The following is a 16153-nucleotide window of genomic DNA, read 5'->3' as shown; positions in this document are numbered from 1 at the left end:
AAATCTATCATTTTTATATAAATATATAAAATGTATTCTTATATATTTTAATATAAATTATAAAATGCGTATTTTATATATTTTCTTGTTATGAACAAGGTAAAATTCCTGGTCTTCAATTCAGAGGAGTTTAATTTGAACAGAGTTCAAGTAAGAATTAGATATCTTCCCTTTTGCTGCTTCCGCTAGTTCTAAAACTACAGAAGAGAAGAAACTAAATACCAAAGTACATATTGAACAAATACCACTTCAACAAAACCCAAGCCAGATGCAAATAATTCAAGAAACAATGGACCTGAAGACAGCAAACTTTCCAGGGTTGTTATAGATATTTACTCCCTCTGCTACCATTATGTTTCTGTAGTCAAGGATCAGTTATACCACAGTTTAGACAACTCCCTGGAAACAATGTTCACTGTTAAAGCTGTTCCAGGAGCACAGGAATTCCTTTGATGAGCTCTAAGAGATTGGTAACAATACCTCCTAAAGGGCCATGTTGCTAGGTAACGGCTTGTTTCCTTGGTCACAGTGAATCCATGGAAGACCCCCAAAAGAGGCTGCAGATTCTTGGCGGACTGCTCTCGAATTCCATCCAGAGAATATGATGAAAATGTCTTCAGAAAAATAGCTTTATGAAGGCGAGAGGAACTTTTTGCACCCGCAAGACATGTCTGAAAGGTAGGAAAATGAAATTAAAAGTAACCTTAGTCATAACTTGAGAGAAAAAAACAAACATAGATAGTGTTACCAGATCAAATTTCATTTAAACATGTAAAGTCATGCAACCTGTCTTACTAATGACTATTGCTCTAAGAGAGAAGCAAACTCAACTACCACCCTCTCCCCTAATACTATGCAACTGGTTACAAATGCAATGCAGTTCCTGTGATCATGGTTGTAACAGAGAGAGGTGGACTTACACTTTTAATAATGTCTGTAGAAACAGAAGACTCTTAAAGAAAGCAGGTGCAAATTTCAGGGGGGGGAAATAGACAAGACAACCAAAAGGTAATATCTAGTAGTGTTTAAGTTTAAATGAAATTACTATCACAAAAACAAGATTTATACTCTCTTATTAAAGCCACAAATCAGATTAAACAGAGGCCAAAACCCAAACCTTGTTTCCTCACTCCTAAATTTTGTAGCTGTCCGTGTTTTCCAAAACATGCTGATAATTAAATAGTACACAATTAGGTGGTTTACAGATTTCTTGAATTTTTTGTCTTCATATTGGTGTATAACCTGGCTTTCATTTTTAAAATAATGAGATTTGCACCTTCAATTTTTAGGAGTAAGTGCATTGTAATTTCATAAAAGTGTATGAAACTTATCTATAGCTTCCTTTTCCTGCCTGTTAAGAGAAGAATCATGCTTAGGTAGGGGATTAGAGATCAAAGGAGTGATAGAAGTTCTATTTTTGTTAGCCACCTGTGTACATCTCAAGCAATGTCAAGTATTTGATTTTAATGTTAACAATTAAATATGTAATAATTTGAAGAAATTGGCATGTGAAACAGTAGTTTTTAAATGGCTAGAAGTTCTGTGCAGAATTACAAACTTCATTTTTTCCCTACTTGCTAAAATTCTTTAACACACTATAACAAGAGGAGATGCATTTGTGAATTCTGTATAAAATGATCCTTACTATCAGTATTGTTATTTTTAAGCATTAAATTTTTATAAAATGATTTTAGAGACAGTATAAAAGGTGATACCCAGGATACAACTTAAAATTTAATTTTCAAATTGTGAAAGGAAAAGGAAAGAAGGAAGGAAGGAAGGAAGGAAGGAAGGAAGGAAGGAAGGAAGGAAGGAAGGAAGGAAGGAAGGAAGGAAGGGAGGGAGGGAGGGAGGGAGGGAGGGAGGGAGGGAGGGAGGGAGGGAGGGAAGGGGAGAAAAAGAAAAGAGGGAGGGAAGGAGAAAAGTAAAGCTTCTTTAGTGTCTCTATTTTTTCAATCACATTTCTGCACATCATGAAACAAGGATCTTAGTCATACCACCTTCCTAAAATAGTTCATTTCATTTGGCCTTTCATAGTTTTATCTCTGCTTGAAAGTTCTACCTCAATCACACATTATCTTTTAGTGTCTATATTCTTTTCTCTTGTAGTGTTGGATGTGGTTAAATTTTCAAAGTTGTAACACAGAGAGTAGTAGATGTTCCCCAAGTATTGAAAACCACCTAAGTATCAGATATCTAGGTTGTTACAAGAAAGCTTTAAAATTTTCTAAATATAATTTTGTGGAAGGAACATAGAAATATTTCAGTCCCTCTATCTTCACTGTTTCTGGTATTTGAATATATTTTTTGCTTCTATAAATGTCAGTGAACCCACTGGTTGCTATCGGCGTTTATAGGCTTTCCCTCTGGAGCACTATTATAGGTGCTTGTTCTTTTACTTTTGTTGTAGCTTAATTTGAGGGACTATAAATGTTTAGAAGAATGTGCATGGGTCTGGAGTAATATAGACCCGCAAAACTTATAAGAATAAAAATTGGGTCACATAAAATTAAAACCTGGCTTGTTCAGATTGAAGTAGAGAAAAAACAATTGTAGCTGTATATTTTCAAAATTAAAATTTATTGTTGTATAGTTTTAGAATCAATAATCTAAATAAATTAAGATACATTTGTTGAAATCCTAGGCTTTGGGATAATTGAAATGTCTTTTGGAATATCTCTAAAACACATAGCTTTTCAAAACAGCTCATTGATACTTTTTATTTACTCAATTTACTTAATTTAGAGCTATCAGAAAGTAGCAATAATCTTCAAGTTTAAAAATTTGGCATACCTAATTTGCCATCTCAGAAATTAACAAGTTCTAATATCAGATTTCTTCTTGAATTTACAAGAACTCCACTGAACGTACTTTCCATGCTCTCATTACCATCTCTAGCACGTAGGTAGCACAGTCATCACTCATTTTACAAACGAATAAAAATATAGGCATCCAGAGGACAGGAATTCTTGGTTTTAAAAAATTAAATCAGAATGGTCTAAGAAATCAAAGAGACTGAATTTTTATCTCCTTTCATCCAAATTTAATGCTCTAGAGTTCATGGTAATTTTCCTCTGGCCCGTGGTAACTGGTTTTAGCAAGATCCCACTGGATTTGAGAACCTAACTCAGTATTTTTTGTTCTTGTTGAGGGAAGGAGGAGATTGAGAGTTTGGGGAGAGTTTGCCCTTTGCTAAGTGAAAAATATGATTGAGAATTCTATCCTTCCTTCTTCCTAAATACAAAGCTTTCATGATGAAGCAATGAATATAAATGGGATGTTTAGAAATTGAGTCATATTCAATACTATTTTGACAACACTGTGTGTTAAAGGAGCTCCCTCGCCTTCTGTACGATGTGTGCCCAACATAGTTTCATTCAATCGAAGAGCTCAACTCTTCCTCAGAAACTAGGTCACCTGCCTTTTCCTCCTTCACTTGCCTTACAAAGTTACATAATCGCCAACTTGACATTTTAATTAAACAGATAGCACCCGTTGCTGCAGACAATTTATGAGGCTTATAAATTCATGATGGTAAAGGACATTGTGATCTTCTGATGAAAGGGGCTCATGAATTGATTAGTTATATTATTGTTGTTTTTCATCCAGCAATCTCAGCTCACCTGATTCCTTCTTGTTAGCCATTCTCCTCTTTTTTAAACCAAGAATAGATGGCCAATTCAGATAATGTCACCTATTTTAAAGACACTATAAATCATGGCTGGCAGAGACTGTACAGTTTTAGCCATGGCACCTTCTCCATGGCAGCTTTATATTAGAACATTAATAATATTAATTTCTCTTTCATAAAGGTTTAGATTTGTAATTTATGATAACTGTTTGTTCACTGCAGGCAGAAAGATTAAAAACAAGTAAACCAATATACCAACTAAACTGCATGTGTCTGGTTTTATTTTCTTTTGGTAGGAGAGTTTTAAAAACATCTTGATATTATCTGGAATGGTGTTCTCATAGCTTCTACTACTGAAGACTTTTGCTTTTAGTAAATAATAACTGCACAGATTTACATGTTCTATTAACTATTATAATTATTCATACACAGTTAAGTGGAGCAATCAGAATAAGAAAAATAAATATTAATGATTTTCCTTAATAATAACTACATCCTAATAATGATAGGGCTCCACAGTTATTAAGGAATCACAGTAGTTATCTGCATCTTATTTGAATCCTAGTGGTTAAGAACACTTAGTCATTTACTAGTATAACTTGGGAAAATTACCTCATCTCTCTATGCCTCAATGTCCTCATGTATAAATTGAAATAATAATGTTACCCACCTCATTAGGTGACTGGAATGATTAAATGAGTTAATCTATGTAAAGCTGTTAGTAAAGTGCCTCACATGGCAAGTGTGCAATTAATGTTAACTATAAAATTGTTATTTTAGTAATAGTAGTAGTAGTAATCATAGCAGTAATGTTATGAAACAAAACAACAATGACAAAAGCCCTATCACTGAGGCAGAGTCCACATCATCTTGTAAGTATTAAAGACAAGGAACTGAGAATCAGAGATGCTAAATGCCTTGTCCAGGGTCACAGCAGTAGCTGTTGCTCAGATTCTTAGGACTGGCAGGTCTTGCAATTTCGACTTCAGGGATGTGCACATTAAGGCGGTTGTAGATGAAGCAGGAGATTGGGTTTGTTATATAACCTGGAAGATGCCCCAGTTTTCCTTTTCCTTTTTAAACTGAAGGATCAGAAATGATCTTGTTTTGCTGAGATTTGTCAAAATAAAAAGCAGACTGAAGAAAAATTCCATATGAAATTTATGATAGAAGTAACAGAACAAAGAAGACTTTGAGAATGTCCCAGAGGTTTTTAACACAAGGTCCTCCCAGCACACTGCCCTTTTTGCTACACCCTGGTGTGGTGCCCAGAGTAATAGAAGAATGTGCAGGAAGAAATCCAGATTCAGGGACTAAAAGAATTTTATACTCAAAGCCAACCAGAGTGGTCATAGGTGAAACTCTTGACCATTCTTGAACTTATTTTTCAATTCATTCTGAAAAAAAAGGGAAAAAAAATGAAACAGGGTGGGGAGGAAGACAGAGAAACAGAAAGAAAGAAAGAAAGAAAGAAAGAAAGAAAGAAAGAAAGAAAGAAAGAAAGAAAGAAAGAAAGAAAGAAAGAAGGAAGGAAGGAAGGAAGGAAGGAAGGAAGGAAGGAAGGAAGGAAGGAAGGAAGGAAGGAAGGAAGGAAGGAAGGAAGGAAAGAGAGAGAGAGAATGAGGAGGAGAGAGAGAGATGGTAGGGATGTTAACTGCCTACTTGCTTGCATTAACGAAGTTTTAATTACTTTCTATTATTAATAAATGCCTAGTCATCATCAGGATACTACCATAAAAAGTTCTAGTTTAAGACAGAAAAATATCTAATGTAAACTAAGATGAAGAGATAATTTTCACTTACTTTTAAACTTAATTTCACTTTGCAGCTGATGTGCTTTGTCTTACAGCACTACACAAGAAGGCACAGTAGCCGGGTGCGGTGGCTCACACCTGTAATCCTAGCACTCTGGGAGGCCGAGGTGGGCAGATCCTTTGAGCACAGGATTTCGAGACCAGCCTGAGCAAGAGGGAAACCTTATCTCTACTAAAAATAGAAAGAAATTAATTGGCCCACTAAAATATATATATATAAAATTAGCTGGGCATGGTAGTGGATGCCTGTAGTCGTAGCTACTTGGGAGGCTGAGGCAGGAGGATTGCTTCAGCCCAGGAGTTTGAGGTTGCTGTGAGCTAGGCTGACGCCACGGCACTCTAGCCCAGGCACCAAAGTGAGACTCTGTCTAAAAAAACAAACAAACAAAAAAAGGCACAGTAAAAACCCAATCAACTGGATCTTTCTTATCACATTTTTTAATTATGGAAAAAACCCAATCAACTGGATCTTTCTTATCACATTTTTTAAAAAAGTAGGGCACTTTTTTTTTCAGTGCCCTACTTTAGGGAGATTTTATAATATAAGTAGAATGAGACCATTCTTCATACTTCAGATTAAAAAACAAGAGGGAGGGAGCCTTCCAGGTTATTCTATCAACCCAACCCCTCATTGTATGACCATCGCAGGAGTCTGGAATCACAGTACACTAGTCACTGAAGAAAGATTTAGCCATGTTCATTATCCTTACTTTCCCAATTTTATTTTGGCAAAAAATTTTGGCTAGCATTATTTTAATAGAGACAAATGAACCAAAAAATTCAGTGGAAAAGAAATGAGAGGCATATAGTTTCTGACCTTTTCACATAACCAAATTCTTGATTTTTTAATTTAGTGGCAAATGAGAAAATACTTTTCTCCTTAATAACAGGTGTCAGGCAGGTGGAAGAAGAGGAGGGGATGGGTATATTCACACTTAATGTGTGCGGTGTGCACCGTCTGGGGGATGGACACGGTTGAAGGAAGTTCTGACTTGGGTGGGGCAAAGGCAATATACGTAACGTAAACATTTGTACCCAGTAATATCCTGAAATAAAACATAAAAAAATAAATAAATAAAAAGAAACTATATTTTATAGCACAGTTATGCCTCTATAGCAATTCTGCTTACAAGAAACTTCTTGTATATTGAGATTACCTTCATTAAGTACAATATAGAAATATCTTTCATTTTTCTATTACCTGAGCTCGTACAGCAGAAGAGAATAGCCATTATATTCTAAAATAGCATTATATTCTTTTAAAAAAGCACCATATTCTAAGAATAGCATTATTGTGCCATTAAAAAAAATAAGCCAACAATAATGCCCTATTTTTTTTTAGTTCAGGATATTTTAGAATATATGGCTATGCTCTTCTGCTGTACTAGCTCAGTTCATAGGAGAAAAATGAAAACTATTTCTATATTGTACTTCATGAAGGTCATCTCAATATACAAGAAATGTATAGCTTCTTGCAAGCAAAATTGCTATAGAGGCATAACTGTGCCACAAAATTTAGTTTCTTTTTATTTATTTATGTTTTATTTCAGGATATTACTGAGTACAAATGTTTAGGTTACGTATATTGCCTTTGCCCCACCTGAGTCAGAGCTTTAAGCGTGTCTATCTCCCAGATGGTGCACACCGCACCCATTAGGTGGATACACCCATCCCTTCCTCCCTCCTCCCATCTGCCCGAAACCCAGTGAATGTTTTTACTATATGTGCAGTTAAGTGTTGATCAATTAAAACCAATTTTATGGTGAGTACATGTGGTTTTTGTTTTTCCATTTTTATGATACTTCACTTAGTATGGGCTCCAGCTCTATCCAGAATAATACAAGAGGCACTAGATCACTATTGTTTTTTGTGGCTGAGTAGAACTCCATGATGTACTATACCACATTTTATTATTCACTTAACACAAAAAAGCATATTTAGATATTGTTTTAAAACTATTGGCTTAAAATAATATATAGCATCAATTTCAAAAAGAGAAACATAACTATTGCCAAAGAGAAAGGGAAAATTATAAGAATAACAATGTCTACTAATCCAGAGAATCAGTATAGGAGCAAAGAAATGATGTTTTACATTTCAGTGATATAAAATAGAAATTCAGTGAGAATTGAACTGTTTTTAAGAGAAATGGTCAAGTAGTATTTAAAAGTGACTAAAATTAATTAATCTGATGTTTTAATTTGTTTGCCACCAACTTGAGGAAATATAAGAGGTTTTGGGTAAATTTCAGGGCAAATTTAAGGCCCATATTCATGGGGGGACCCATGGAGAGTTTAAGGACATTTGTATGTGCCAAATCTGCAGCTGTGGTTCCACTGAGAATGACATTCCAATATGAAGGCTGGACTCCTTAAGATGTTATAAGTGTTTGTGTATTTGTGTGTACTATTAGATTTCTTTTCCTAAGACACACAGTCTATGTGGATGCCCTTACCTTTGAGAGGAATTTGTCCTAAGTAGCTGTTAGGCATAAAACTATGCTTAGGACTATGCAAAATGTAAAAGTCCTTCCAAGATCTAGGTAAAATCTAGGGTATCATTTACTTCTCTTTAAAGGGAAAAGTTTGTGCTAATAATGTGCTGTTGTTTTTTGAACAAGGGTATTTACATTTAAAGCCTTTAAAAGATATTTATGAACATTTAAAGTATTTTCTTTCCCTTAGTTCCTCAGGTCAAAACACAAGTAGTCAAGATATTTGTCCGTCTAATTCATCATACTACTCCAATGCAAGTGAGACCCATACTCAGTCAGCTCTGTCAAGGAGCAGAAGAACATTTCATCCACGTTTGGACTCTGGAATATCGTCCCTGGTAAATATTTTTAATTAGCCCTTTACCAAATGATAAATTTATCAAATATATTTTATCTTATATCTAACATTTTAAAATAAATATATGAGGCCGGGCGCTGTGGCTCACGCCTGTAATCCTAGCTCTTGGGAGGCCGAGGCGGGCGGATTGCTCAAGGTCAGGAGTTCAAAACCAGCCTGAGCAAGAGCGAGACCTCGTCTCTACTATAAACAGAAAGAAATTAATTGGCCAACTGATATATATATAAAAAAAAAAAAAATTAGCCGGGCATAGTGGCGCATGCCTGTAGTCCCAGCTACTCGGGAGGCTGAGGCAGAAGGATCACTCGAGCCCAGGAGTTTGAGGTTGCTGTGAGCTAGGCTGACGCCACGGCACTCACTCTAGCCTGGACAACAAAGTGAGACTCTGTCTCAAAAAAAAAAAAAAATAAATAAAAAATAAATATATGAGCTTCTTAAACCTACCCATGTAATTGTGGGGGGAGGAGGAGTTGATACTCTCAGTCCTGATCCAGAGAGTAAAACAAAGAAGCTGGGGAGGAGGAAGGAAGATCAAACAAGGAGAAGAGGAGTAGAAAAGATAAAGACCACAAGAACCAAAATGACATCTCTTCCTTTCTCCTGCTGAGTTTAAATTTTGTCTCTAGTCTAAGATTTATTTTCTTTTCTCTTTGTAATGTACTTTGTCCACAAGATAAAAGTTTTTTCTCTGAAAGTCACCACTTCTAAGACATTTTCTCTAACCCATCTCAGTAGAATAATGCATGCCTTTCCTTCCCTTCCTTCATTCCTATTTTTTCCACCTATTCAACTGGATTAAGATGAGTTATTCATGTCTGCCTCTCACCTTATAAAAAATAAGTTTTCAAACACAGTTATCATATTTTATTCAACTTTGTGTCCCCAATGCCCAGCAGAATACCTGACACATAACAGTGGTGCAATATATATTTTTGAATGAATGAATAAAATGAAATGAAGCATACTAGCTTCAAAAAATATTTGTTGAACCAATGCATTAATCAACTGATCCATCAGAATTACAAAGGGAAAAAGAACAGGGCAAGAAAAATATTCACTATTCCTTTAGGAAGAAACAAGTCATACAACTACACCATATTACAACCTTACATAGAAATAAACAAAAAAATGCAACATCTCATTTTCCTACAATGTCAGAAATTCCAAAATCTACCACTTAACTCCTTTAAAAAACAAACAAGTTTTTGTACAAAATTAGATGTCAAGCATAAAATGGAAACTTTCCTTTCAAATACAGCTTGAGCTTAGATTATTTTTCCCCCACGCAAAGAGGCAGTGGGTGTGGCAGCCTCATGGAATTTAACCTACAAGAAATTTTTATTCTGTGATATAAGCAAGAAAGAAAAAATTCCAAAAGCAGATAACATGTTGGGAAAGAAGCTTCCATAAACATGCAATAAACAAGAATAGGTTGGGGGCTAGGTCCTTAATACTGCAGTCCCCCCAGGCCATGGACCAGTACCAGTGGTGGCCTGTTAGGAATGGGGCTGCACAGCAGGCAGCCCAGTGGGCAAAGCTTCATTTGTATTTACAGCCGCTCCCCATTGCTGGCATGACTGCATAAGCTCCTATTAGATCAGTGGTGACATTGGATTCTCATAGGAGGACGAAACCTACTGTGAACTGAGCATGGAAGGGATCTAGGTTGTGCACCCCTTATGAGAATCTAATGCCTGATAGTCTGAGGTGGAGCTGAGGTGGTGATGCTAGTGCTGGGAGTGGCTGCAAATACAGATTATCATTAGCAGAAAGATTTGACTGCACAATGAATGTAATGTGCTTGAGTCATCCCCAAACCATCCTTCCTCCCATTTGTGGAAAAATTTTCTTCAGTGAAACTGGTCCTTGGTGCCAAAAAGGTTGGGGACTGCTACCTTAATCATCTAAAATATGTTTGTGTTCATTGGTTTTTCTTTTTAAAGAATAGTTCAAAAGGATGAGCTAATTTCTTGAAAGCACATTAGCAAATCCTCAGAATATCTCAAAGAATTGCTGAAGCAGTAATTCACTTTTTACTATTACTATTAATAAGGTAGAGAGCTTTTGTTACTAGTTCTATTTTTTAAATGAAGATATAGGGATATTTGCTGAACAACCAAGGTGATTCAATGACTCAGTAATGAAGCTAAAAGATCAAAGTTAATTTATTATTAAAAAGCCACCTTTTCCTCTTACTTTGGAAGAGCTTTTTCCAGATTCTGCTCTAAAGAAGAGTGGCATGTGGCATGTATTGCTTCAAGAATAAAGTTTCTATGGTTTAAAAGCTGGAGGAAACACTTCCTAGTATAGACTTACAATCAACATATATTAAAGTTTCTAAGAAATCCAGTACTAAAGAGAAATGCTTAACTTGGTTTAATCCAGAGTGGTATAAGCTAGTTTAATGGTGGAAAAATTCTTTGTGTTTGAATTAATTACACAAATTTGTAGCTCAAGCTAAGCATAAAACATGAGAAATGCTGCTCAGTGAGAACACAGTGTTCCAAATAATTTAATACATTTTTTAAACCAAATATTCTGGGTTTGTTTGTTTGTATATATGTATAACACTGGTTAACAGAGGAATGAATCTATGATAAAAGTATTTAACATAATATTATTTCAAGTAATATGGCTTTTGTTTGCATTACCTTTGAAATAATCATAAGCTATATAAAATACTGGGAATTTTGATTGCCTATAACCTCAATATTAGTGAATGATATAAAATTGCCCCAAATGTGATCTTGGCATGCATTCTTTTCAGTAATATCCTTTCCAGAACAAGGAAGATTACCATACTGAAATATATTTTAAGAGCAGTGTCAATAAATTGGTACTCTTCCCAAGGATAACTACCAGGATATCTAATAATTTATAAACTATGATCTGTAAGTAACAACTAACTGACTTAGGAAGAAGATGACAACTGTTATTAAACATTTAAAAAAGACCAATCCCATGTGGAGGGATTCTTTTGTGTGGCCTCAAAAGGGCAGAACTTGTACAATTGGAGCAAGTTGGAGGGTGATGAAGAGATCTTAAAAAATTAGAAGTGTTCTAAAATGGAAAGAGATTCCTTATGAGATACTCAATAAATATTAAAGGATAATTTATCAGAGCTGGTGTAAAGTGGATCCACAAATGGGTATATATATTTATTCACTCTGTCATTTACCATCAAACATAAATCAGTTGCAGGTATTGGGAATACAAAGTTGAACAAGAATACATAATTTAGATTGGACTAAGATGACTTCTATGAGCACACCATGAGCTCCTTGGAGTTTAATTTGTCTAAATTTTTGGCATAGATTTGCATTACTTTTACACACAGAAGTAAATGAATTATATGTTGCCAGATGATATTTCTCTTCTCTCTTGTTTTAAAGCTGCCATCAGATTCTTGTAAGTACCTCACTTGGCACAAGATAGAACAACATGACATTCAAGGAAGTCAACTGCGTTGCCCAAGAGTAAGAGAAGGTAAAAGAACACAGTGTGTGTATTCTATGTGTACAGGCTCTGAGTAGAATTTTTGTGGATTAAAATATATTACTAGAAAAAAAAAAGATATTATCCGAAGGTAAAAAAAAATTGTTTTTAAGACCATAGAATTGTTGATATAGTGAAGCCACCTTTAAAAGCATATTGTTATACCTGAACATATAAATAATTAATGTTCAATATTGAATATTGGAAAAAATAGAAAGACATATAAGAACCTGTATACCAACTATACAGAAATAACTATTGTGACTTTTATTTCCATTTAGTCTATTATTGTAAAACATATATATATATATACTTTTTTATATGTAATTTTTTTCTTGAGTTTTTTCACTTGAAATGAGTGATAGTGTGAGTATTTCTTTCATGCCATTAATGGTTACCCAAAAATACTGTTTAAAGGTTGCATAGTTTTCCATCATATGACTACCATTACATGTATTTAACAATGATCCTTGTTGGAAATTTAGTTTGTTTACTATTTTCATGATCATGAATAACACAATTACTTTGGTTGATGACTTTAATTTGATTTAATTAATCTTCCAAAAAGGTCAGAAGACTATCTGAATGTGTTAAGATTCTCCAGAGAAACAGAACTAACAGGATATATCTATCTATATATTGTGTGAGAGAGAGATTTACTATAGGAATCACGTGATTATGGAGACAGAGACATCCTATGATATCTGTCTGCAAGCTAAAGAATTGGGGAAGTCAGTGGTGTAATTCAGCTCCCCTGATTCTCAGACCTTCAGACTCAGACTGAAGACTAAAGGCCTGAGAAACCAGGGGTAGGGTGTGGTTGAACAGGTGTAAATCCCAAAGGCCAGAAAACTTGGAGTGTTCATGTCCAAGGGCAGGAGAAGATGCATGTCCCAGCTCCAAAAGAGAGAGTACATTCATCCTTTCTCTACCTTTTTGTTCTATGAGAGCCTCAATGGATTGGATGATATCCGCCCACATTGATGAGGGCGAATCGTTCCTCAGCCTGCTGATTCAAATGCTAATCTCTCCCAGAAACACCTTCATAGACTGTGATGGTTCATTTTAGATGTCAATCTGACTGAATTAAGGCATAAACTGGTAAAGCATTATTTTTGGGTATGTCTCTGAGGATGTTTCTGGAAGTTAATACCCTCAGACATACCCAGAAGTAATGTTTTACCAGCTATCTGTCTATCCCTTAATGTAGTCAAGTTGACACCTAACATTAACCATCATACTAAATAAACCAGGTAGTCTCATTTCATATTTTCACACAGCATTTTAAATTCTGTAGAATAATAAATTATGTTTTGCTATTACTTTTTTAGGCTATCATATTTTTCAAGTGTACTAGTATGACAGTATGACAAACTGTTATCAGTAGTCTTTGATATATATAGTGTTTGATTTCAATATGCAGTTTTCAATAGACTATAAATTCTGTAAGAATAGGGACCATGCATTTCTCACATCTTCTTTGCATCCCCATAAGCCAGCAAGATAATATTAGCTATAATTCCCACTTCAGTAAGTGTTTAGTCTTTATTGAACATCGAATATCTTGCCTATCTTCCATCTGTATTTACAAACTTGCAGTAATATTTCATATTGTACCATTGATTTAGAAAAAGTGGCTTTAGATATATTTATCTGATCATTTTCCCTTCTCAATGGCATTACTTTCCCCATATGATGCCTATCTTCTTTCATTCAAACTTAGTTGGCAAAGGAAAAGAGACTGAAATGGCATCATTTTCTCAAACTGAGTAAAATATGTTCTCATACTTAAATTCTATGAACTCTATTTGCAGCTAAGCACTGACTTCTATTTTTAAGATGTTAATAGGTAGTACTACTAGGGATAAATTAGATTTGTTCTTTGAGGACCTTAGAGAGAATATTTTTTCAAAGAGCAAGAAATTGTGGGGAATTAGGAAGGAAGGAGACCAGAGAAAGTAGAGGCTGAGTGTGTCACATGGCTAAGGAGTCCTCTAGCAAAAGGAAGAGAGAGCCATGTCACAGGCTGAAGTGTGCAGGATTCAATTTGGTTCTTCAACTTTACTGTGCCCTGAGTATATAAAACTGCAGATTCCCGAGCCCTACTTCCAAAAAATCTGATGTAGTTATTAATAGTATGGGGTAGGGTCCTGAAATCTTCATTTGTTAAAAATTATCAGAGGAAATTCTATTGCAGATGATCTGAGGGTCATACTGTAAGAAACACTGGTTAAAGAGGGTTGAGGAGAGGGAGGGAAGGAAGAAATTTGAATAGAAAGTGAGAAGATTGATAAAATAAGGATGTTGGTGGGTTTGTGTAAGAGGATGTGGTTGATGATTGTGGCAGCCATAATGAGGCAAAAAGAGATTGTATTCTAAGTACAAGGGGAGGGTTCAGACTTAGGGAGAACTGCAGAACTTTAGAAATTGGAGCGGATGACGAGAGAATAAAATGTGAGAGTAAACTGAAAATGAGGTTGTACAAAACGGATCCAGAGGTCTCCCTCCCTCCCTAACTCAAGTGTCCAAGTTATGTGCTGAGGTCATCACTCAGCAAAACCAATCCTGTGTAATGATCACGGTAGCCATTCATGCAGAAGACATCATTGCTGTGCAGAGATAAAAGATGCGTTTTACTTCCATAGATCATTAACAACACCCAATCTCTTGTAAGTGACTAGTCATAAAAGGGACAGAGCATGATCCAGAAGATGGAAAACATTGGGAAAATCCTATTACTTCAAATCATGGATAAATAGATGTCTTTTCTTTATTGCTCTTAATTTTGTTTAAGTTTGTTTTGTGAGATGGAGAACAAGTGCGTTTCAAAAGCATTCTGATAAGAATTACCCTCCTTCTAGATTAGATCCTCAAATGCCCATCAACACTAATTTCAGTTGATTTCAATTGCCTCAATTGTACATCCAGGGAGAGTTCATAAGAAAGGAAAGGTTATCTGATGTGTGATAAACAGCAGTTACCCAAGGCTTTGATTGCCAGATCAAGAATGACTTTAACTTCTCCCAAAAAAATGAAGCAAAAGAGTAAACTGTTGGCAGAATTCTTTGAAAGAATAGATTCTTTCTGTGTGAAAATACCCCAGCAAGTTAATTAAGTGACTGCTGTTAGGAGTTACAAATCTAGTGAGGGGACAAAGAACAAGCTCAGAGGTAGCAGTTGAAAGCCAACATCGCTAGGCTGTCAGATATTCCAGACTGTAGTTCAGCTGCTAAGATATACCTTCAATTACGAACCAAGTCTGAGTAAACAACAACAAAAAAACCAATTTAATACAACTCCTCACAGTGGAAGTGACCTTTGGCCTCCAACTTCAAGGGAATCTTTGAAAACTACTTTAAAAAGAAATAATTAAAGAGCAGAGGATCAATAGCACTCAGACAAACAATACAGGGTAGAGTTTAATAACTCTGGGATATCTAGTTCACAGAAAAAGCTACCATATTTGGGTGGGGGTTGAAAAACAATATAGCCTGGAGGTCTCCCTGGTCAATTAGGTTTTCCACTTCCATGATTTTTAACTCCACTCATCCTTACTGATGAAGAAGATCATTTCTTAACATGAGGATATTGTATCTGTAAATCTGTGGTGATACTACCACATTCAAGGTCAAAAGATTTCCTGGGTGGCAATAGAGAGGTCTATTATAAGAGAGATGCGTGAAAGGGCATCTGCAGCTGGTGAAAGAACTGATGTTAGCATCAAAATAATGAAATATTGGACTCTTTCTCTAATTGCCTTCCCTAAATCCTTTACAAATGAACTCATCACTTTCCATCATAGTCCACAAAAGCAAACATGTCACAAAAGCCAAATTTGTTTTTGATGTCTTCAATGTCTTTTTTCTGTGTTCTTTTACCTTTGAAATGAGGGAGTCATGCATTCCAGAAAAACAGAGTAGAGGAAGTGCATGCAAAGGGTACCAGATAGGACTCTTACAAATATATGTTAGAGTTGGGAGGATTGCTGGCAGAGGCCTGCCTGACATCATAACAGAGTTAAGTTTGCCTGGAGTAGCACAATAGGGAGTACAGGGGCCTATGGCAATAAGAATGCATATGCTGGTCTAAGAGGATTAGAAATCAGTTTTTTTATGAAGCACTATGAATGTCAAACAAACAGGTTTTGTCACTAAATTCAGCTCATGTTGGGCCCTTGATTCAGGTCTTCCCCATATTTTTGTAGCTATGGAAAACTGAAGCTCAGGAAATTAAAATGAGTCCTCTGGAGTCACATGGTTACCTAGATAACCCAACTCTAGATTTGAAACGGGACATTCTTTCCCTAACTCTGGAAATTTCGTACATCCTCATTTAGAGGATGATAAGGTTGGAAAATAGTG

At 35.5% G+C, this 16153-nt stretch overlaps 1 protein-coding gene across 1 annotated transcript in view; it reads left to right on the top strand.

The window, feature by feature from the left end:
- The first annotated feature begins 572 nt into the window (after window positions 1-572).
- The window catches only part of LOC105879171 (uncharacterized), a 34174-nt gene continuing 18593 nt past the window's right edge, over window positions 573-16153 (top strand). The window contains exons 1-3 of the mRNA XM_012779215.3: window positions 573-678; window positions 8130-8277; window positions 11690-11783. Coding sequence (XP_012634669.1) covers window positions 668-678; window positions 8130-8277; window positions 11690-11783 — 253 coding nt within the window. The 5' untranslated portion in view covers window positions 573-667. The remainder of the gene's footprint in view (window positions 679-8129; window positions 8278-11689; window positions 11784-16153) is intronic.

Source organism: Microcebus murinus, chromosome 1 (assembly GCF_040939455.1).
Source record: "Microcebus murinus isolate Inina chromosome 1, M.murinus_Inina_mat1.0, whole genome shotgun sequence".
NCBI lineage: Eukaryota > Metazoa > Chordata > Mammalia > Primates > Cheirogaleidae > Microcebus > Microcebus murinus.
The sequence above is the reverse complement of the archived record's forward strand: the minus strand, read 5'-3'. Positions and strand labels throughout refer to the sequence as shown.